The sequence below is a fragment of the Phyllostomus hastatus genome, unplaced genomic scaffold (assembly GCF_019186645.2).
Source record: "Phyllostomus hastatus isolate PE091 unplaced genomic scaffold, TTU_PhHast_1.1 phas_scaffold_60, whole genome shotgun sequence".
Classification (NCBI taxonomy): Eukaryota; Metazoa; Chordata; class Mammalia; order Chiroptera; family Phyllostomidae; genus Phyllostomus; species Phyllostomus hastatus.
Genome location: NW_025334038.1, coordinates 17,295,423 through 17,317,326, shown reverse-complemented (window position 1 = coordinate 17,317,326; position 21,904 = coordinate 17,295,423). Strand labels below are relative to the sequence as shown.

The window sequence follows — 21,904 nt, the reverse complement described above, 5'->3', positions numbered from 1 at the left end:
AAACCAGGCCTGGCCATATTTCAGCAGCTCCAACCCCTGCCACAGGGCATCCTGTTATCTCTCCAGAGCCTGCATCCTCTGCAGCTAGAAAATATAAGAAACAGGTTGCACCACTCTATATTAGGGCTCTGGACCCTGCCCTTTCTTGAAACTCCTTTTTGGGTTCACTGTCTGGTCACTGAATGTGAGCCCAGACTGGGCAAGGGAAACCAGTGGGGAAGACTTATGAGTCCTCAAAATTGCATGGAAATGTAGGGGGCAGATCTAGGGAGAGGGGCTTCCCCTGGATCCTCTTGGACTAATACTCAGAGAAAGAAATTCTGGGTCTCTGAGTCTTGGCTTGTCCCCAGTGGTATGCAGGAGGCCTGCACCAGGAGCAACCCACCAGCACCCTGGCTTCCCATGGCTTTGAGGTGGGAAGAGTGGGGCCACACCCACTGGCACCCAAGGCCTGCCCCTCCCCACTGCACACCTCGCTGAGTTGCACTGGTCTACTAGCCTTTCAGCCTCTCAGAGGCCCTCCTGCCATGTCTGCCGTGGCTGAGGTCTGAGCCTGAGGTGTTCCATCTCCTTGGATTCCTCTGTCTTCCCTCTTATGTTTTTGTAGCGTCTCCTGAAGTTAGGGTTTTGTTTTTTTTTTAAGATTTTATTTATTTATTTTTAGAGAGAGGGTAAGGGAGAGAAACATCAATGTGTGGTTGCCTCTTGCATGCCCCCTACTGGGGACCTGGCCTACAACCCAGGCATGCTCCCTGCCTGAGGATTGAACCAGTAACCTTTCAGTTTGCACATCAGTGCTCAATCCACTAAGCCAAAGCAGTCAGGGTGTCACTATATTTTTAATGAGGCAGGTCAGGTCCTTCTGTAGACTCCTGCTTGGTGTTTCACCTCTTTTCTATTCTCTTGCTTTGTTTTGTCTGCAATAAGAAAACAATAACTTTCTCCAAAAAAAATCTTTATTCCTAATATGAAACAAAATTTCCAGAGAAACAGAACTCTGGGTTTGAAAATGATAATGAAATGAAGAGGGCATGGCAGCCCACAGGGGCTTGGGAAGTGGAGGGGGCAGAGGAAGGACTCTCAGAGGATGGTGGTGGCCGCAGGCAGCACTTCCTGGCTCATGAAAATCTCCAGGTCCAGGTTAGGATCTTCCAAATCCAGTTTCAGAAACTTATCTACTAATGTCTGGCAACTGAGGGGAGAGAGAACAGTGAGACACATGAGATAACTGACTCCTGAGCAGAGGGGAGAAGTTGTGGCACAGGAAACTGAGACCTTGAGAATTATGGGATTTCAGAAACAGTGGGTCATTGAAAGGCAAAGAGGCTTTCTGAGTCCCTGCAAGGGGGGAAGAGCTGCACAAGATGCCAGAGAGAACAAGGAACCTGGGTCATACACTCACTTTTCCATTTGCCTCTCCTTTAGCAACTCCTTGATAGGCTTAATGGGTTTTCCACTGCGGATCAAGTCTGAGACCTAGGCACAAGAAGGGCGGGGAAAGGGTAGGGGGAGTTGGGTAAGAAAAGAGGAAGTAAGTGTCAGAAACCCAGGCCCCTGAGAGGAGCAGGGCAGTGGAAGCAAGCCCTGACAGACATGCTTCATATCAGGATCTCATCACCTCCTTGCCACGAGAAATGAGCTTGTCAGGAAGCCTGGCCTGGGCAGCTGTGTGGGAGGCATGGCTGGCATTGGCAACACCTTCGCAAACCCGATAAAAGAAGACAAGATCATTCCCATCCTCACAGGTCTCCATGGTCTTAAAAAAGAATAAAAGGGGACAGTGTGTCATTATCATTCAGCTTCCTGCCCTGAAACCCATGGCCAATCCCTGTGGGGAGTGAGGAAAGGGAAGAGACATGGTCCCTGTGTTCAGGAGTCTGTTCTGATGGAAGAACCAGTCTCCAGCTCTGGGAAACACTCGGCTTAGGGGACCCTCGGGGGCTAGATTAGTGTCCTCACCAAATACTGCACAAGGGGCCCCTGTGGCAGCAGCTGTAGCTGAATGAGGCTCAGAAAGTTGGTGGCCACAAAGATGTGGGGACACATGGGACCAAGTGACAGCCAATGTCGGAGCACAGCAGCCAGAAGTGCAAGCCCATCTACCTGCAGAGAGGACAGGGGTGAGGGTGCAGAACCATGGGTGCTCCATGGGCAACCCTTCCACCTGCTCCAGCCTTTTCCATCTTATACTTTTCGGTTTCTTCTCCACCCATATCCCTATTTTCCTGAGGCCCACCCTCCCCCTCATGATCCTTTGTCCTCCTCCATTATCCCCTCCTCAGTTCCTCATCAGTTTCTCCCCTCACCGTGTTCGTTCCCTTGCCAAATTCATCCATAAGGACAAGGGACTGCTCCGTGGCATTGTTCACTGCTTTTGCCACCTGCTGGGTACCAGGTGGACAAAGGAGAGTTTCATTAGCATTTGAAGCCTGTAACACACTGACCACAGTCTGCCTGTGAATAAAGCTGCTTGTATTATGTGTCCACCCTACTGGACTGCAAACTCTTTAATGGTGAGGCACATGTTTTGTTTGCCCTTTCGTTGCCAACAGTGCCTCACACAAAGCAAGCATTCACAAGAGGTTCTCCAGTATAGAGGGCAGGCAGCAGAGGGAATGCTTTTCCTATTCTGATCATTTTTCATGGGTAAAGTTCCTTCACCATGACCCCCTCCCTCAATCCGCCCCTCTTTTTGCTCCGTTTGACCTGGTTGAGGTCGATCATGAAAGTGGAAAGGCCCAGGGAGATGGACTCGCAGCTATGAATTCGGGTGAAGATGGCGTCTACTGCCCCGATCTCAGCTTCCTCTGCTGGTACAAAGCTGCCCACCAGGGCCATGAATGTGATCAGGCCTACCTGAGCAGAGACAGAGACAGAGCCTGAGGCCTGGTGGAACGGGCTGAGGTGAAAGTGAGGCTAAACTGAGAGGTAAATAATAGATTAAAGAGGCATGGACACAGTTTAATAGAAGATCACATGCCCTTCTACTCACTTTAGGATCAGTAGAGAGGGACAGGAAGTCAGCAGGGGCACAGTGGGGAATGGCATGGACCTATGCAGAGGGAAGGGAAGGGAACTGATGCCATGGGAAGATCTATTAGGTCATGGCTCTCCCTCAAGTGGAGAATGGAACATGTGAGGCAGAGAAGCACGGTGTGGATTACAGTGTCTTCATGACAGGAAGGGTTGGAACCCAAAAGAGCTGCAGGAACCTGGGTTGGCTGGCGGGTAGGGGATGAGATGATGGAGAAGATGCCAGAGGCCCAGTGTGCAGGATTCTCCTACCTGTTTGAGGTATATGCTCTTCCCTGAGGAGTTGGGTCCAGTGATGACTTTGACCCTCCCTTTGTCCCCACCGCATTCTGCAGAGTTGGGTACAAAGGTTCGGGTACAGAGTTCCATCAGAGGATGTCTGCAGTGAGTGGAGAGGTATTTCACACATGGGCCAGATGGATCAAGCCCCAGAATATGGGGCCTGAAGGCCCCTCGTGTCCGTGCCTTCACTCCCTCTGTTCTCACCTGCCATTCTGGATTCGCACTCCAAGGAGTTGGGGGGAGAAGCGGGGCCTTGAGTAGCCATAGTCCCGGGCAGCACTGGCAAGAGCCAGCAGGACGTCCAGGCGGGAGGCAAGGTCCAACACCCGGGTCAAGACAGCTGCCCGTGCCAGCACCTGACACTGCAACTGGTACATCAGCAGGGTCTCCCGATCTGAGGGTAGGTGAGGGAAAAGTGGGGGTCAGCTCCAGGGGAATGTGAACGAAAGACAGAGACCAGCAAAGTGAGCTGGAAACAGGCTTACACATACAATCTGAGACACCTAGAGACAGAGAAGATGTAGAGTCAGAGTGAAAAGAGCGAGAGCAGGAGGAAAGAGAGCCTGTTAGAATCTCCAAGCTGCCCACTCCCTTCCAGCCTTTCACCTTTCCTCACCCCGGATATCACAGTGAAGGTCCCCCAGCAATGCATCCAGCTCCTTGGTTCGAGCACTGCGATAGTGCAGCTTCTCCTCTGAGAGAAACTGGATAAGAGTTCGAGCTGTGGGCTTTGCATCTCTTGGTTCTCATCCTCTCCCACCTTTCTAACTCCACCTCCAGGCCTCCACCTGACTTCCCTCTCCTTCTTCTCAGAGCTAATACAGATCAAAGTAAAACTACAGAAGAGAGATCCCATATTGGGCAGTACTGATGGAGTAACCCCCCTGTCAGATTCTGATTCATTTTCCTTATTGACTCCCTACAGAGGTTGAGGGTCTTACCATGAACTCCAGTCCCTCTATCTCAAAGTCACTGGCCTCCACCATGGAAGGCAGGCGGGGAATAGAAAGAAGGAAGCCTATCTGGAGAGAGGAAAGAGGAGATAAAGCAGAACATGACGTATGGGGCACTTTCTCCTTAGAAGCCAGAGTCCCTTTTATCCCCAGTGCTTCCCTCAGGGAGCTAAAGCCACCACAAGGTGTTCATATTTTTCAGGCTTCTGTAGAAGTTTTCTTATCTACCAATGTGTCCTTCCTAAGCCTAATATCCTCCCTAAAGACCCCTGGAGATCACACCTAGCCTCCTGCCCTCACCAGAGGGATATAGATGACACTGCATGAAGGAATGCGGGAGTCCAGACTCTCCAGCTCTTTCCAAGCGACCTCAGTGAGGAAACTGGGAAGTCCCACCAGCTTTTGTTTTTCTAGAAGAGTAGAAGACATGTGGACATCAAAAGTAAGGTTCATGCCCTGGTTGCCATGATCAGCCCCAGTTGTAGTGGCTGTCTACCAAGGATGGTACCCCATCACTGGGCAGGCAGGTGTTTCAGGGCTCATAGGCCCATCTCCACATCTAACACTCACTCTCGTCAATTTCAGGATCTATGCTGGGAAGGACTGTGAAGTGATTTGCAGCAAAACTGCCTTCAAAGTCCACCTGAGGAGGCAAGAAGTCCAGTTGCTTTTTCATCCAGCACCATCTCAGTTCTGTTCCTGTTCCTCACTTCTAATGGGCCCCAATTCTCCCTGCAGTCCCTGGTTTAACCCTAACCCTCCAAGCAAATCCTGATGTTCTGCCACCTCCTTTCATCATTCCATTCTTTAGTCATTCAACTGACCTCAGTGTCTCCCAGGTTTCCCCATTTTCCACGCTACATCTCTGGCCTCTGGTTCCTCAGGAGCTTGGCCGTATTCCTTCCACTCACCACTTTGCCAATGAGGCTGATGATATGGTGCAAGTCATCAGAGAACTCTTGGGCAATGTCCCGAAAGAGCGGGATGGACTGGGGCAGGGAGCGACAGGCATCCCTCAGGCCCAGGGCACTGTACACAGTCTGTAGGAAAAGTGAACAGAAGAGGGTGGCCCACACCAGCCCTGGCTGAGGCTAGGGAACAGGGATTGACTGACAACAAAGGCCAACAAGGAAAAACACAATAACAAAGGAGAGAAAATTTCAAAGGAAAAAAGGAATAGGGAGGAAATGTGCTCGGCACTGCACTAAATACTGAGGTTACAAAGACAAGCAAGATATGGTCTCTATCCATATGAGCTTACAGCCTAGGGAGGAAGACAAATTTTAATATTTTAATTTTTAAAATTGATTTTGAAGAGAGAGAGACACAGAGAGACATCAATTTGTTGTTCCACTTATTTATGCATTTATTGGTTGGTTCTTGTATGTACCCTGACTGGGGATCAAACTCACAACCTTGGTATATGGGGATGATGTTCTAACCAACTGAGCTACCTGGCCTGGGCAGAAGACAAATTTTTAAAAAGAAAAATTATGGCCCTAGCTGGTGTGGCTCCACAGGTTGAGCGCCAGACTGCCAACCAAAAGGTCACTGGTTTGATTCCTGGTCAAGGCACATGCCTAGGTTGCAGGCGAGGACCCCAGTGAGGGCGTGTGAGAGGTTTCCCTCCCTTCACCTCTCTCTAAAAATAATAAACAAACAAACAAACAAACAAAATCTTTTAAAAAAGAAAAAGAAGAGATTATCTATAGATGGAAAGAAGGGACCAAGATAGAAGCTAGGATTAATTGACTACACCTTGTTTGGGAGATTTGACTTTGGAATGGTGTAAATATTTTACATAATTATATAATTAAATTAAACTTTAAAAAGAAATTCCTAAAAATTAAAACCATAATGAAACAAATGATCATAAATGTATATCCATGTAGTGGCATAACCACAGAGAGAGAAACTATTCCAAGTCAGTAAAACAGTCATCTATCTATCCCTAGTGGGGACAAAAAGAACTGTTTCCCCTAAAAAAATCTTAGTGGTTTTCAATAATCATATAGTTGGTAGTAGTGCTGGTATTGGTATAAGATTGTTGTTGATGTAATGCAGGGAAAAGCAAATGAATGGTATTCTAATTTTATCATTCCTAGTGTTAATGAGAACCAGAATTTCTAGTATGGGAGAAAATATTAAAGAGGATATACATGGTAAGAACCCTGTTGTTCCAAATTTAAAATGGTGGTACTAGTACTAATTTATTATGCATTTTATTTTATCTTTTTAAAGTTCATAGATCTGTACACAGAAAAGGCCTAAAAGCAATGAGCAAAACACGATGAGCACCCTCTAGCATTCAGACTGTGGTACAGAAATAACATTTCTCACTAAAAGGAACCAGGGCTCCTTGGAGAAATGTCTGCTTCCAGGTCCGAACCAGGAGATGTGAATTATATATCTGGTATATCTTGTCAAGCCAGACAGCAGGAAGCTTATCAAAGTCTACCAGGGTTGTGGTTAAAGGACTCAAAAGCTAACCTCAACAGACTCCCATTGGAACAAGATGGAATAATTTGAACATGTATAAAGAATAAAAAGACTGCTATGACTGGTGTGCCTCAGTGTGTTGGGTGTTGTCCTCCAGATCAAAATGTCAACGGTTTGAGTCCCGGTCAGAGCACATGCCTGGGTTGCAGGCCAGATCTCTGGGTGGGGGCCTGCGAGAGGCAACCAATCGATATTTCTCTTTACACATTTGTGTTTCTGTCCCTCTTTCTCCCTTCCTCTCCCTCTCTCTAAAAATAAATAGACAAACTCCTTAAAAAAAATTTAAAAGATTGAAGAGCATGTGTAAATCTAGGAGTTCATAATGACACTAAAACAGCAACAAAAAACTCATTGGCTACCTGGGAGGATGTTATAGAACTAATTTACTAAGATGATAGCTGATAAACAAAGGTGGAGAAAAAAAATCAAGCAATTTTCTGTAATATGAACTGTATCACTGGGTAATCAAAGAGCAGACGAGAAGATATTTTTCTCTATAGAAATAATCTGGCTAACAAATAAACAAAGAGTGACAGAAGTAAAATAACCACTTTGTGTCCTGACCAGTAGGACTCAGTTGGTTGGGCATCTTGCCACAAAGCGAAAGGTCGCCAGTTCGATTCCCAGTCAGGGCATATGCCTGAAGGCCAGGTATCAGGGTCCCCAGTAGGGGGCACTCAAGAGGCAACCACACATTGATGTTTCCCTCTCTATCTCCTTCCCTTCCCCTCTCTCTAAAAATAAATAAAATCTTTAAAAAAAATATATATATATATATATATATATATAAAGAGTGGGAGAAAGGAGAGAGACAGAAACACAGACAGAGAGAGCAGAAGGAACACATAAAAGAGACTTAAAAGATCCCTGGCTCAGTGGTTTGGTTGGTTAGAATATTGTCCTGATACACCAAGGTTGTGGGGTCAATCCCTGGTCAGGGCATATATAAGAATCAACCAATCATAAATAAATGGAACAACAAATCAGCATTTCTCTCTCTCTAAAATCAATAACTTAAACACACACACACACACACACACACACACACACAAACTCCTGACCAGATGGCTCTGTTGGTTGAAGCATTATCTCATACACCAAAATGTGGGTTCAATTGCTGGTCAAGGCACATACCTAGGTTGTGGGTTTGATCCCTAGTCAGGGCATTTACAGGAGGTAACCAATCAGTGTTTCTCTCACATCAATGTTTCTCTGTTTCTCTCTCTAAAATATCGATAAACACATCCTCAGGTGAGAATGTTTTAAAAATCATGATGTTTAAGAGTCTAGAAATTTAAACATTAGATAGTTGATGATGTTATATAATTGTGTTAATTTTTAGGTAACGTAATGGTAGTCATTCTTTTTTAAACATAACTTTCTTTTAGCCCTGGCTGGTGTGGCTCAGTGGATTGACTGCTGGCCTGTGAACCAAAGGGTCACCAGTCCAATTCCCAGTCAGGGCACATGCCTGGGTTGTGTGCTAGGTCCCCAGTTGGGGGTGCACGAGAGGCAACTGATTGATGCATCTCTCTTGCACCTCAATGTTTCCCTATCTCCCTCCCTTCCCATCTCTCTAAAAATAAATAAAATCTTTAAAAAGAATAACTTTCTGTTAGAAATCATACTGAAATATTTATGGATGAAATGATATGATGACTGGGAATTGTTTAAAAATAATCTAGATAGTGGAAAATGGGAGATGATATATATGGAATAAGATTGGCATGAGTCAAAGTGTTGAAGCTGCAAGGTGGATACATGAGGGTTTGTTTTACTATTTTTGGACAACTTCTACAATATGAGCTTTAAAAAAGTGTTAGGATAAAGTTGGACATGGTAACCACAGTACAGAAGGTCTAGAACACATGCTGAGAGGCTTAACCTGAACTTTTAGAATGCAAGAGGGTAGGTCCTACCTTGTAGAGAACCTGCCAGTCGCTGACCTTGGTGTGGGACAACTTCATGCGTTTCAGAATCAGCTACAGTCAGGCAAAGACAATCAGAGAAAGAAGCAGCCATTGTTTTCCCTTGCTCACCCTAATGCCCCTCCAGAAGCCCAATATCCCATATTGGCCCTCAACCTCCTTCCTCATCTCCCTGCACCCCGACCCTGGGCTCACAGGCACATTCTTGATGTGACCCAGCAACCGATGCAGCATCTGAGCCATGTCCAGATTCTGGGGTAGCAGGAAAAACTGAATGACATCCAAACGAGAATTTAGTTCCTCTAAGTCATGAGTTGGACGTGTGAACCACAGCCTGGAAGTGAGGGTTGGGGTGAGGAGACCAGAAATTACATCTGTTCTCATCATCTCAATTTGTGAAAATGTGTGTTTGCAGGTCCCTGGCAATTGGGGCAATATGTACCTATACTGGCAAGTACAGTGTCCTACCTGTGCAGGGGTGTTTACAATATACCTACTGACATTCTCTGCATGTGAGCACAACTATGTCTGTGTATCAGTTTTTTGTTTTGAAAAATTTTATTTATTTTGAGAGAGAGGAAAAAGAAAGGAGAAAGAAAGGGAGAGAAATAGCAATGTGTGGTTGCCTCCCATGTGCCACCCACGGGGCACCTGGCCTACAACCCAGGCATGCGCCCTGACTAAGAATTGAACCAGTGACCCCTTGGTTCACAGGCCAGCAGTCAATCCACTGAGCCATGCCAGCCAGGGCTGTGTATCACAGTTTTGATGGATATGACCATGTGTGTCATTGCATGTGGGTATGTGATAGAACTCATCAATATTTTAGATGGAGAGCAATGTGCCAAGGCATTTGTATGACAACACTCTAGCTCTCTTGGTGACTAAGTAGGAGAGGGTGAGTCAGAGGCAGTTTGTATCTATGTATTTAGCTGTGAAAATGTCTCTGGTGTAGTAGCAGACATTCATCTTTTCATGTTCTTCCTCATGTGAAAGTATATAATTATACCATGTGTAATTATTTAAGTTCTCAATGCATGATGATGGTCATCTCTGCAGAGAAGAAAGGACTGGGGAGGGACACTTGAAGTGCTTCAATAATACTGTCTACTCTTTATTTTTTTCAAGATTTTATTTTAGAGAGAGGAGAAGGGAAGGAGAAAGAGAGGGAGAGAAACATTGATCAGTTGCCTTTCACATGAGCCCCAAATGAGGACCCAGCCTGCAACTCAGGCATGTGCCCTGACTGGGAATCAAACCAGCGATCCATTGGCTCACAGGCAGACACTCAATCCACACAAGCCAGGGCCAGGGTCAAAGGTGGGTTTTAGGGCACCTCTGCTCCTTGGCCACAAAAGGCTTTTCCAACCCAGGGAGCAATGTAGGCCAGGCTGGGAAGGTCTGTCTCCACTTTGGAGAGTACATGAGCCTCATCAAGCTAACTTTCATGTAAAACATCTAGGTTTTTACTGCTAGTGCCAGGATTTTAGTTAAGCCAAACTTCCTTATTTTAGAGCTGAGGAAATGAGACCCCTGTGGCAAAAATGACTTGTGCACTCATACTGCTAATCAGAAGTAGAGCTGGGTCTCAAACTCGGGTCTGCAGACTACTAGGACAGTGTTCTTTAAAACATACTGTGGCCCTGGCTGGTGTGGCTCTGTGGATTGAGCACCGGCCTGTGAACCAAAGGGTTGTTGATTTGATTCCCAGTCAGGGCACATGCCTGGGTTGTGGGCCCAGTAGGGGACATGTGAAAGGCAACCACACATTAATGTGTCTCTCCCTCTCTTTCTCCCTCCCTTCCCCTTTCTCTGAAAATAAATAAATCTTAAAAAAAAAAAAAGCATACTGTGACATTCAACCAAATTCCTGGTATCCTGTCCAGCTTTAGTCCAGCTGGGTTCTTAGTTCATCATTCAGATTATGATTGCATGTCCTGGGGAATCCTATCAAGAATCTGCACTCCCCCCCACCCCCTTTAATTCAGTTCTCTTCCCCATTGAGATCCTTCCCTGTCATCCCTGGTTGAGATTAAGAGAGCTGTACCTGAAGCACTGGAGAATGTGACGGTAATTAAAATCACCTACCAGTTACCTGGAAATGAACCTACAAATTACCCTAAACTAACCTCCAAAAGACACATCTCAGGGCAGGTGAAATGGGGAAAATGTTGTGCATCTATTGGCTAGCAAAGGTATCTGCTGAATTCTTTTTTGCGGGGGTGGGGGGTGGCAGGGGGACTGCTGAGTTCTTAGAGATGATGCTACCAGTGTTCTTGCATTTCCGTATCGTGCTCACTCACTGAGTACTACTGTGAACAAGGTGATGCAGGCACTGAGATAACAGGAATGGCCACTGTATGAGGGCAAGCAAATTCACTGATGACTAATTCCCATTGATGTGACAGTGCAACAAGAAAATATAAATAAGCACTACTTGAGCACACAGGAAAGTGAATGTCAGTTTCCTTATAGGGGCCTATGACAGCTTCACAAAAAAAGATGATAGATGGCACCTTGAAGTAAGATTTTGACAAAGTGGAGAATAGGGAACTTCTTAGAGAGACAGAATACAGGCATGATGTAGTCCCATGATGGCAAGTGGCCCCAAATGACTGGAATGTAGGATGGATTCAGTGAGAAAGGATTTAGGCCCTGGCTGGTATGGCTTAGTGGGCTGGAGCATCATACCATACACTAAAAGGTCGCAGGTTAAATTCCTGGTCAGTGCACATACCCAGGTTATGGATTCAATCCCTATTTGGGGCGTATATCCCAGTCAGGGTATGTATAAGAAGGCAACCAATTGATGTTTTGTTTTGTTTTGTTTTGTTTTTAGAGAGAGAGGAAGGGGGAGAGAGGGAAAGAGAGAAACACTGATGTGAGAGAGAAACATCAATCAGTTGCCTCCTGTACACATCCCAACTGAGGACTGAACCTACAACCTAGGTATGTGCTCTGATCGGGAATTGAACCTGCAACTCTTTGGTGCATAGGAAGATGCTCCAACCAACTGAGCCACACAGCCAAAGCAAGATGCTAATCTTCATCCTACAGGTAATAAGGAAGCCTCTTGAGGTTTATGTTATTTTATTTCTACCTAAAGTTTTAAAAAATGTGGAATGACATGCTCAGATCTCTGTTTTGGATTAACAGGTATTTTAGAACAAAAGATTAGAAAAAAGAAGAGAGTAGAAGCAGAGAGACTAATGTGGAGTCATATGTAATGCTTCAAATTAGAAATGATGAGCCCTGGCTGGTGTGGCTCAGTTGGTTGGAACATCATACCATGGATTGAAAGGTGGTGGGTTCAATTACTGGTAAGGGCACATACCCAGGTTGTGAGTCAATCCCTGGTTGAGGTGCATATCCCAGGTGGGGCGTGTATAAGAAGGCAACCAATCAATGTTTCTCTCTCCCTCCTTCTTTCTCTAAAAAAACTAATGCCCTCAGGTAAGGATTAAAAAATAAATAAGTAAATAGAAATGATGATAGCCAGAATTAGAGCAGTGAAAAGGAAAGGTCAAAGGGATGGCTGAGAGAGACACTAGAGGACAGAATAGGCTCTAGTGAATGAGTGAATATGGGGGGTGGGGTGAGAGAGAAGCATCAATCCAAGGTTCAGAGCTTGAGAAGCTGTATTGCCAGCAATGCCATTAACCATAAAGGGGAATACAGGAAGAGGAACAGGTCCAGTGGGTGTCAGTTTGGATGCTCTGAGTTTGTGCTACCTGTAGAAATTGCAGGTAGCAACAATGTGTAATTAGCATTCTACATATGGAGCGCTGAACTAGACCCACAAATTGAGAGTTACCAGAATAGCTCAAATTTGCAGTGTGGTTTTGGTAATTAAACATGTTACCATGTGTACGTTAGGGTTTTGTGATTGTGTTTCTGCTGCTTGTATGTGTGCAAGTCTGCATACCATTGAGTATATGTTTATCTTTGCTGACAACACAAAATAAGCATAATACCAGTTATCACATGGGTTGTTAAAGGATTAAATGCATTTAGCCAGCTTTCCCGAAAGGGCAGCTATTTTTGTACTACTACATGACATGGTATGTATGTCTGTAGACAGCATGAATTAGCCTATAGTACACGTATGAGACCCACTCACCTGAGCAGCTTCTCTCCCCATTTACAGCGGCATCTATTCAGGATTCCTGTCGGGGGAGTAGGGTCAGAGAAAGGAATGTGTGGCTGAGGCATCTGGATCAGAGGTTCCAGTGTTGGGCAGGCTAATCTGAGGGGCATTCCCCAGACACAGGATACAAAGGCAGTCAAAATCAGCACCTGGCCACAAGCCTGAGTCAGGATTACCTTACATGGGCTTAGGGGAGGGAACGGGTACTCACTGGAACACTCAGCCAGAAAAATATGCAGAGCAGACATAGTCAGACTCACAAAAAGCCCAATACATATATGTAAACATTAGACACTACCCACTGATATATGCATAGTGAAACTAGGCGGACACTCTGGGCAATATGTGTAGTACACCCTAAAGCTAGAGACAACTGATAAAGACTCTATGCAAATAAAAAATGGGCATTTTCGCAGTTACCAACTCTCCTCTGAGTATAGGGCCTCCCAAAGTCCCTATGTAGGTGCATAACTAGTAGGAGCATTCACATTCATGCAAACCCAAGGAATGAACATGGAATTGGTAAAGTATATGCCAATGACATTAGACAACTACAGGGTAAGGGGAAATGCCCCAGTTCAGGGAGGGTAAAAGAGGATAAGAAAGCTGGTGGGGGCCCTGGCTGGTGTGGCTCAGTGGATTGAGTGCTAGTCTACAAACCAAAGGGTCACAGGTTCGAATCTCAGTCAGGACACATGCCTGGGTTGCAGACCAGGTGCCCAGTGAGGAGCATGTGAGAGGCAACAACACATGGATGTTTCTCTCCCTCTTTCTCCCTCCCTTCCCCTCTCTCTAAAAATAAATAAATCTTTAAAAAAATAAAATAATAAAAATAAATAAATAAAATTTTTTAAAGATTTTATTTATTTATTTTTAGAGAGGGAAGGGAGGGAGAAAGAGAGAGAGAGAGAAACATCAATGTGCGGTTGCTGGGGGCTGTGGCCTGCAACCCAGGCATGTACCCTGACTGGGAATCAAACCTGCGACACTTTGGTTCGCAGCCCATACTCTATCCACTGAGCTACGCCAGCCAGGGCCCAAATAAAATATTTTTTTAAAAATTTGAGAGTGCAAGAGACATCTCGCAATGGCAGTGAAGTGGGAAGAGAGGAGCTTGGACACATCTTTGGAGACAGCTGCATTTCTGGAAAGCTTCTGTAGTGCGGGATGAGGGGTGGGGTATACATACCAAAGAGACTGAGCCCCTCCTTCAATCCACTGGCCACTTTGTACACTGAAGGGTGAGACTCACTCTTAAATATCTGCAAAACACTGTCAGGGAAAAATAGGAGAGTTCTAGGTAACTTGGATTTTTAAAGGGAATTAAGAAAATGGAAGGTGTTAGGAATATTTCTCCTGAGATTGAGTCTTGATATAAGGTTGTCCCCTTACTTCTCTCTGCCTCAGTTTCTCCCTTCAGAAAAGAAGGGTAACACCTTTATGATTTTCTTCTTTCTCCCTCACCCCCACTTCTTTTTTCTTCAGGGAGAGAGATCTTAATAGCTTTAGGATTAAAGAAATTGGAGCCTCATTAGGATTTTAGAGCATTATGCTGAAACCTTCCCCCTTCCCAGAGATGACAGCCTGCCTCCATTTCCTTACCTGTAAGTATCTCGATCTATGCTCACTAGATGGGTCCTGAGGGCAGAAAATAAGCAGAAGGGAAGGTGCTGGGGTATGAGAGGTCAGAGTTAATTTCTAAGTTTCATCCCTTTTGCCTCACCCCCAAAACACTGTCTCCCCAGAGCGCCACATCCCCTTAGGTGCTCCCGTGTGTCCTAGAGCACTTTACCTGATAGGTCACTGCCCACACTCACCCTTACCCTCCATCCAACACTGTGTTCTATTCTGGCCTCCCACCTTACTTTGGCTGAGATTATGGTAAATCACCTACAACACAAATTTCTTAAAGCCCAGGATGGGGATGCTGACGTTATAATCTTCCAGTTCAACCCCGATTCTTCTTCGACCCAGGAACTTGAGCAGCCCTCCAAGTGCTCGAACCTGGGAGGGGATCAGTAGTGGAGCAGGGGTAAATCCCAATGTCCCAGAGGCTGGACAATAGCAGGGAAAACTAGTGTTTTTCCAGAGCTAGGCTAGGACCTCCCAATACTCAACCCAAGGACTGGGGTGCTTTTGCCTTCCTCCATCCTATGACATCACAGCCCTGACTTCCCAGAACCCATCTCACCGTGAGAAGACAGTCAAAGGGAATGATGGAGGAGAGGAAGATAATTTTCTCAGTGGTGGTCATGGAGTCTGGGATGAAAGCGTAGTTTCCAGAAAGGAGGCGCTGTTTGCTTATCTCCAAACCTATTTTGGATAAGGCATGGGAGGGAAAGGTTTTGTAGCCTAAACCTTTATTCCATTTTGAGACTGTAACAACAGAAGCAAGAGAGATGATGTGACATGCCAAGCTCACACAGGCAGTTAATGGAAAACTGAAACAAGAGCCAAATTTTCAGACTCTTAGTCTAACTCTCTTTATCCTACATATGATATAAAGATGTTTGGCTGAGATCACACCCCAAGAAAGATATCTGTCTGGAAATGGGGACTTCTGGTGAAAAAGATCATATAACACCAATGCCCTAACATCTAATTAGGACAGAACATTTCCTATCTTTTTTTCTAACTTGCAAAGGTTAAGGAAGTGCCTTATGGATTATCAAAGTTGCTGAAGCGGTAGTTTTTCCTCCCTCAACAAATGACATTGGCTTAAAGGGAGAAATTACAATAATCAAAGCTGTCCAAAAATATCACCAATCTCTTATCAGGGGAGGCCCTCATTCCTAGACATGCCTAAGTAAAAGTTTCATAATAAGCTGCAGATTATTAAAGGGTAGGGAGCAGGAGAGATCCTGAGGAGACTGGTCATAGGGCTTAGAGAACTCAAAGGTTTAGGATGAGATAAGGCACAGGGGAGACTTCTGATGATGGGGTGTAGTTAGAAGGGGTTGGGAAACTAGGATGTGGGACTGGGCAAACCAAAAGGAGATACCAAAATCCACATTTGGCAAAAATATGATTTCAGGTCTCTTCGGCTCTCTCCGTTGCTGGGAGGCTGTGAAGGAGGCAAAGAAAGGGCCATTAGTCTGTACATTTCAGTCTTTCTGCCTGTCCCACCTTCCCTATCATCCAGTTCTGGCTTCCTGACTCTACCTCCCTCCAAGACCCTTTAGTCTTCTGTAATATTCCATACTTTTGTCCTGTCTCATTTTCCTTCTCAGCTTTATTCAGTCCTTACCAAGCTTCCCCAGAAACCGAGTCATATTCTCATCCTGTTTGGCACTCGTAACAACAGACTGGGGATTGATTTCATCCAGAACTTGGAAGGAGAATGAAGACCAAATGAGTTAAAGAATCTTTGTCATTTGACTAAGAGAAAACCCATAACCCTTTCCTTGCTATCTCCCTTCCCATCTCAAAAACGTATTTCCTCTAAGAGCAGGGAGTGTCCAACACATTGGGAGCATAGGTAGGAGTCAGGCATGAGAATTAGGAAAGAAGAGGGTAATGAGACTGGTGAGGGATGGGAGGGAAAAGAAGTATCCTGGAGATTGTCAATAGACTATAAACCCCAACAGGACAGACAGGACTGTTTTGCCCAGGACTGTATCTCCAACACTTGGTACATTGTGAACACCTAAACATATCTGTTGAATAATGAAATTCCTAAGAACAACAGGCCATCCTCTGGAAATCAACTAATAAAACCGACTGAGTCAGGTAAGCACATGAGTGAAAGACATTTCCAAACACAGAGTAGAGAAATTGCTGGTTCCTCTCCCACCTCTCTGAAGGAGCTTGAGGTTCTCGTGGTCTGGGGCGTCTGGCATGAAGTGGATGGTGGAGTCACTAGTGTCATAGTAGGCAATGCCCAAGTGGCCTAAATTCCACAGCACACACAGATGGATCTTTTTCGAGGAAGAAAGGAAACCAGTATTTGAACCACTTCTCAGTGCAGGATTGTGCCGTGCCTTACTGAATTTTCACCATTTTCTCAAATCTCTGAGACAGGGATCATCACCCCCTTCAGACGTGAAACAGACGTCAGCGGTGATGAGTAACCAGCCCAGCCCAGCCCAGCCCTCCTTGGTCAACTAACTCCTCGCCCTCCCCATTCTTTGGAGCTCTCGCTCCAGCGACCTCGCCGCCCCAGAGACCTCCGCTGGCTCCTCCGCGTCATCCTCTTCCGCCTCCCCAGGGCCCGGCACCGGGGTTGCGCTAGGAAAGCTGGTCGCTGACGCCTCGGATCCCAGTCCCTGCGGCGTCCCGCCTGTGGTAGTTCCCACTAAGGCCATGGCCTGGGAGGCTCTGAGGATGCGGAAAATAATAGCGGTTCCTGAGCGAGCGTTCACCCTGAGTTGGCTGGCGGGGGAGGCGCGCCCAACTGCAAGTTCATTGAGAAGTCTGGGAGAGGGCTGAGGCGAGAAATAAGTCACATTTTGTTTTCAAGATTTGTGGGGCATTTCGAGAGGTGACCTCAGGTATTTCACTGACGCATGAACTATGGAAACCCCCCATTTCTGTCACGTAGAGGGTGTATTTTGATGGACACGGTCTGAGGAGTCAGTGCAAGTCTGCTCTTCCAGTCCTAGCCAGCCACGCCCCCACGTCCACAGACCACGCCCCCATAACCTGAGCTCCACATTCTCAACTTCCCCACCCCACTTGCGCACAATTTGTGGGGTTTTCCCGCCTTTTCTGTCACTTGGACCACGACGAGCGCGAGATCGCGTCACTAACAGCCACGGGCCTGCGGGAGGAGCGCGCCAGCGCGCGCACACGCCCCACCCCTTTAGTCACTATTGGTGGGAGAGACCCGAGAGGGATGTAGTCGTTGAAAAGGATGGACGTTGATTGGCCTATTTTTAAACGGGGCGTCGCCAGAATGTTCAAACTTCCCGCTCTCTTCCGTTGCTTAGCACCCAGGCCTTTTGCCCTCAGGGTTTCTGGGATTTGATTAAACGGGGTGGAGCCTGTGAGAAGACCGGAAGCAGTGGTTGTATCCAAGCCCCCGGAACTGTGCTAGGGTATTTGCCTGGGGGGTGGGGATCTTAAAGGGCCAGGGGCGCGTTTTTTGTTTTTTTCCTGGAGAGTGGAGATAAGTAACAGTATTCAATCTGTGCCAACAACTCTTAAGTTAACATTTGTCCCTCTGAGTTAGTATTTATAAAGAACTTAGAACAGTGCCTGGCAAAGTAGTAAGAGCTACCGGAATGCTTTTTAAAAAATATTTTATTTGCCCTGGGTGGTGTAGCTCAGTGGATTGAGCGCGGGCTGCGAACCAAAGTGTCGCAGGTTCGATTCCCAGCCAGGGTACATGACTGGGTTGCAGGCCATAACCCCCAGCAACCACACATCGATGTTTCTCTCTCTCTATCTCCCTCCCTTCCCTCTCTAAAAATAAATAAATAAAATCTTTTAAAAATATATTTTATTTATTTATTTTTAAAGAGGGGGGAAGGGGAGAGGGAGAGAAACACAGATATGTGGGTTGCCTCTTCAAGATCCCCAACCCCAGACATGGCCTAAAACTCAGGTATGTGCCGCCACTGGGAATCTAAATGGTGACCTTTTGGCCTGCCAGGACAACCCCCAACCCATTGAGCTACACCAGTCAGGGTGTGTGTTTTAAATAAGCAGAAATAAGTGAGGCTCCTATCATAGTCCTTCTTTGCTAATTTCCTGGGTACAGTATACAGCCAACCCAACAAGGGCATTGTAGGACCTAATTTATTCACTTTTGAATAAATTGACTAATTTATTTCATGTTCAGTTTTATTTATTGATTTTAGATGGGGGTGAAAGAGAGAAACATCGATTTGTTGTTCCACTTATTTATGTATTCATTGTTGATTCTTATATGTGTCCTGACAGGGATCAAACCTGCAACCTTAGTGTATGGGGAATGATGCTCTAACCAACTGAACTACCTGGCCAGCACAGGCCTAATTTATAATTTCAGCCCCCCAAGAGGAAATGAAAGTGTTGGAATTACACCAAATTCCAGCAGAGAGTAGACCTGATAAGAAAACCAACACCACCATACAGCGACACAACGCAATGACATGGTTTGCCCTGCCCTGGTGAATACCTAAGGCTCTGCCCCTTACTCCATAACAGGTGCGCCAAGACAAAAAAAAAATATGGTCCAAATGAAAGAACAGATCAAAGCTCCAGAAAAAAATACAACTAAGTGATGAAGAGAGAGCCAACTTATAAGATGCAGAGTTCAAAACGCTGGTAATCAGTATGCTCACAGAAATGGTTGAGTATGGATGCAAATAAAGGGTATAAAAATAGAGGAAAAAGTAAATGCTATGAAAAGTGAAATAAAGGAAAATGTACAGGGAGCCAACAGTGAAGGGAAGGAAACTGGGACTCAAATCAACATTTTGGAGCAGAAAGATGAAAGAAACATTCAACCAGAACAGAATGAAGAAACAAGAATTCAAAAAAATGAGGAGAGGTTTAGGAATCTCCAGGACAACTTTAAACATTCCAATATCCAAGTTATAGCAGTCCCAGAAGGAGAAGAGGAAGAACAACAAGTGGAAAACTTATTTGAAAACATAATGAAGGAGAACTTCCTAAACCTACAAAGGAAATAGACTTTAAGGAAGTCCAGGAAGCTCAGAGAGTCCCAAAGAAGTTGGACCCAAGGAGGCACTCACCAAGGCACATCATCATTACATTACCCAAGATTAAAGGTAAGGAGAGAGAGAATCTTAAGAGCAGCAAGAGAAAAGGAGATAGTTACCTATAAAGGAGTTCCCATGAGACTGTGTGCTGATTTCTCAAAAGAAATCTTGCAGGCAAGAAGGGGCTGGAAAGAAGTATCTGAAGTCATGAAAGGCAAGGACCTACATCCAAGATTACTCTATCCAACAAAGCTACCATGTAGAATGGAAGGGCAGATAAAGTGCTTCCCAGATAAGGTGAAGTTGAAGGAGTTCATCATTACCAAGTCCTTATTATATGAAATGTTAAAGAGACTTAATCTAAGAAGATAAAAATACGAACAGTAAAATGACAACAAACTTACAACTATCAACAACCAACCCTAAAAAAGCGGGGTTGGGGGGGAATGAACTAAGCAAACAACTAGAACAGGAATAGATTCACAGAAATGGAGATCACATCGAGGGTTATCAGCAGAGAGAGGGAGTGGTAATGGGGGAAAAGATACAGGGAATAAGAAGCATAAATGGTAGGTACAAAATAGACAGGGGGAGGTTAAGAGTAGTACGGGAAATTGGAGAATCCAAAGAACTTATATGTATGACCCATGGACATGAACTAAGGTGGGGGAATGATTGTGGGAGGAGGCATACAGGGTGGTAGGGAATAAAAGGGAGAAAAAAAATGGGACAACTGTAATAGTATAATCAATAAAACATATTAAATTTTTAAAAATGAACACCAACACTGCTATTGGGACATGGCCATAACCCTGGGCACACAAATACACCCTAAGGACAGAAGGGTGCCATTCATTCCTACAGCAACTATTTAGTGCCTGCTCTGGGCCGGGTGGTGGATTCAAAATAATGAACATAGTTAAGTGTTCAGTCTTCAAGAGGCTAACTTTTCAGTGTGTGTGAAGGTAGGAGAAGCAAGGAAATTGTGAGACAAAAATAAAAATATATGTACTTTAAAAAATAGATCCCTTAAAACACATCTTCTTAGCCTTGTTCTGAGTACCCTGAGATAGGGAGATCCCACCCAAGAATTTAGGAAAGGTGGTGGAGTAACCTGGCCCTGCTAAACAGTGATTGGAAAATGCCCTCTATCAAGAAAGGAGGGAGATCGAGTTAAGGACAAGGTTAATGGTTACACATAGCAAGTTATTGAGCAATGGCGCTAAGGAAACCTGGAGGAGGTTGATGAGGAGTGTCTAAGGAGTGTCTGGGAGGGGCACACCTTCCAATCTGGGGTGGGAAGAGATTAGGGACTGGTTTACCAAGCCCAGGAAGGGAAGGGAGTAGAAAGAGAAACCTGTGCAGAAAAGGAAAGGGAGGATATTGAGATAAGAGACAAGCAAGGGTGAGGAGATGAAATGGGAGGGAGACCTTTGAATCAGGATTTGGGGCATTGCTGTATGGTATCAGGAGAGTGCAACATCACCTGTCATCTGGGGAAATTAAGGCAAAAATACCTTGTGTGTAGCCATGCCAGGCAGGCAAAGTCAATATTGATGATGGAGGCAGCTCTAGCTATAAAGCTGTAGGAAAGAAAAAAAGAGGCAAGGGTGAAGCTGCCAAACCTGTTTGAGCTCATGGCTGGCCCCACTTGCTCGAGGCTTCTCCTAGAGGGAATATCTTTGTGTGGCAGATTCTCTTTCTCCACAAAACTATAGCGGAAGAGGCCTCTGGGAAGTAAGGTTGCTTTGACATCCCTCAGATAGAAGGGGTCCTATTTGCAGATTTGAAGGTTCCCGTGGAAGAAATTTCCTGTACATGCACGTATTTATGGAATCATTGTACATCCTTATAGGATGTTACAATTCAAGGGAGCAAATACCAAATATATCCATCCCCTCTCTGGGGAGGAAGGAGGTAGGCCTTCTAGGGAGGTGAAAACCTCCAGAAGAGGAAGCATGAGAGGAAACCACAAACTGCTTGTTTCCAGCAGCCTCTCTTGTCATTCCACTCCACTCCTCCCCCAAGTCCCTCCCTTTTTTAAAGTTTCAAGCTGTTTTGCTCTTGTGTCTTTGCACTCACCAAGTTTTCCTGGTCTTTTTAGACACAGAGTGATGAGGGGAAAAAAGAATGGATAGTTGGATAGGAGAGTTAAGATATAGAGGCTGGAATATATTCCGTTTGGAGGCCACATTCTTGGGTTATTTTTCAGCGGATCATAGTTTGATAGACCTCCAAAATCAAGGTGACTGAGAAGGGAGAGAGCTACTCTCCCTGTCTTATTTATTTGTGTCCCCAAGGCCTCCATTCACTCTCACTCTGCTCCTGTTTGATCTTTGTTTTTTACCTATGATAGGGCCAGCTAACGCCCCCATCCCAGGATTCCTGGGGCCAAAACTACCCTACCCTTTCACA

At 45.4% G+C, this 21,904-nt stretch overlaps 1 protein-coding gene across 2 annotated transcripts; it reads right to left on the bottom strand.

Moving 5' to 3' along the window:
• Positions 1-1,050: 1,050 nt before the first annotated feature.
• MSH5 (mutS homolog 5) lies at positions 1,051-17,252 on the bottom strand. 2 transcript variants are annotated; one of them, XM_045826104.1, is made up of 25 exons: positions 17,009-17,252; positions 16,636-16,759; positions 16,090-16,170; positions 15,844-15,906; positions 15,034-15,155; positions 14,737-14,846; positions 14,445-14,480; positions 14,032-14,114; positions 12,816-12,861; positions 8,891-9,029; positions 8,687-8,749; positions 5,180-5,308; positions 4,839-4,911; positions 4,569-4,678; positions 4,257-4,337; positions 3,932-4,019; positions 3,520-3,709; positions 3,286-3,412; positions 2,993-3,052; positions 2,707-2,856; positions 2,307-2,381; positions 1,960-2,103; positions 1,619-1,756; positions 1,403-1,476; positions 1,051-1,192 (listed from the first exon to the last, which is right to left on the bottom strand). In XM_045826104.1, exons 1-25 carry the CDS (start codon positions 17,144-17,146, stop codon positions 1,081-1,083), a joined length of 2,556 nt encoding a protein of 851 aa, XP_045682060.1. In that variant the 5' UTR covers positions 17,147-17,252; the 3' UTR covers positions 1,051-1,080. The 2 variants fall into 2 exon arrangements, with proteins under 2 accessions (XP_045682060.1, XP_045682061.1); XM_045826105.1 differs by lacking the exon at positions 2,993-3,052.
• Positions 17,253-21,904: the final 4,652 nt, after the last annotated feature.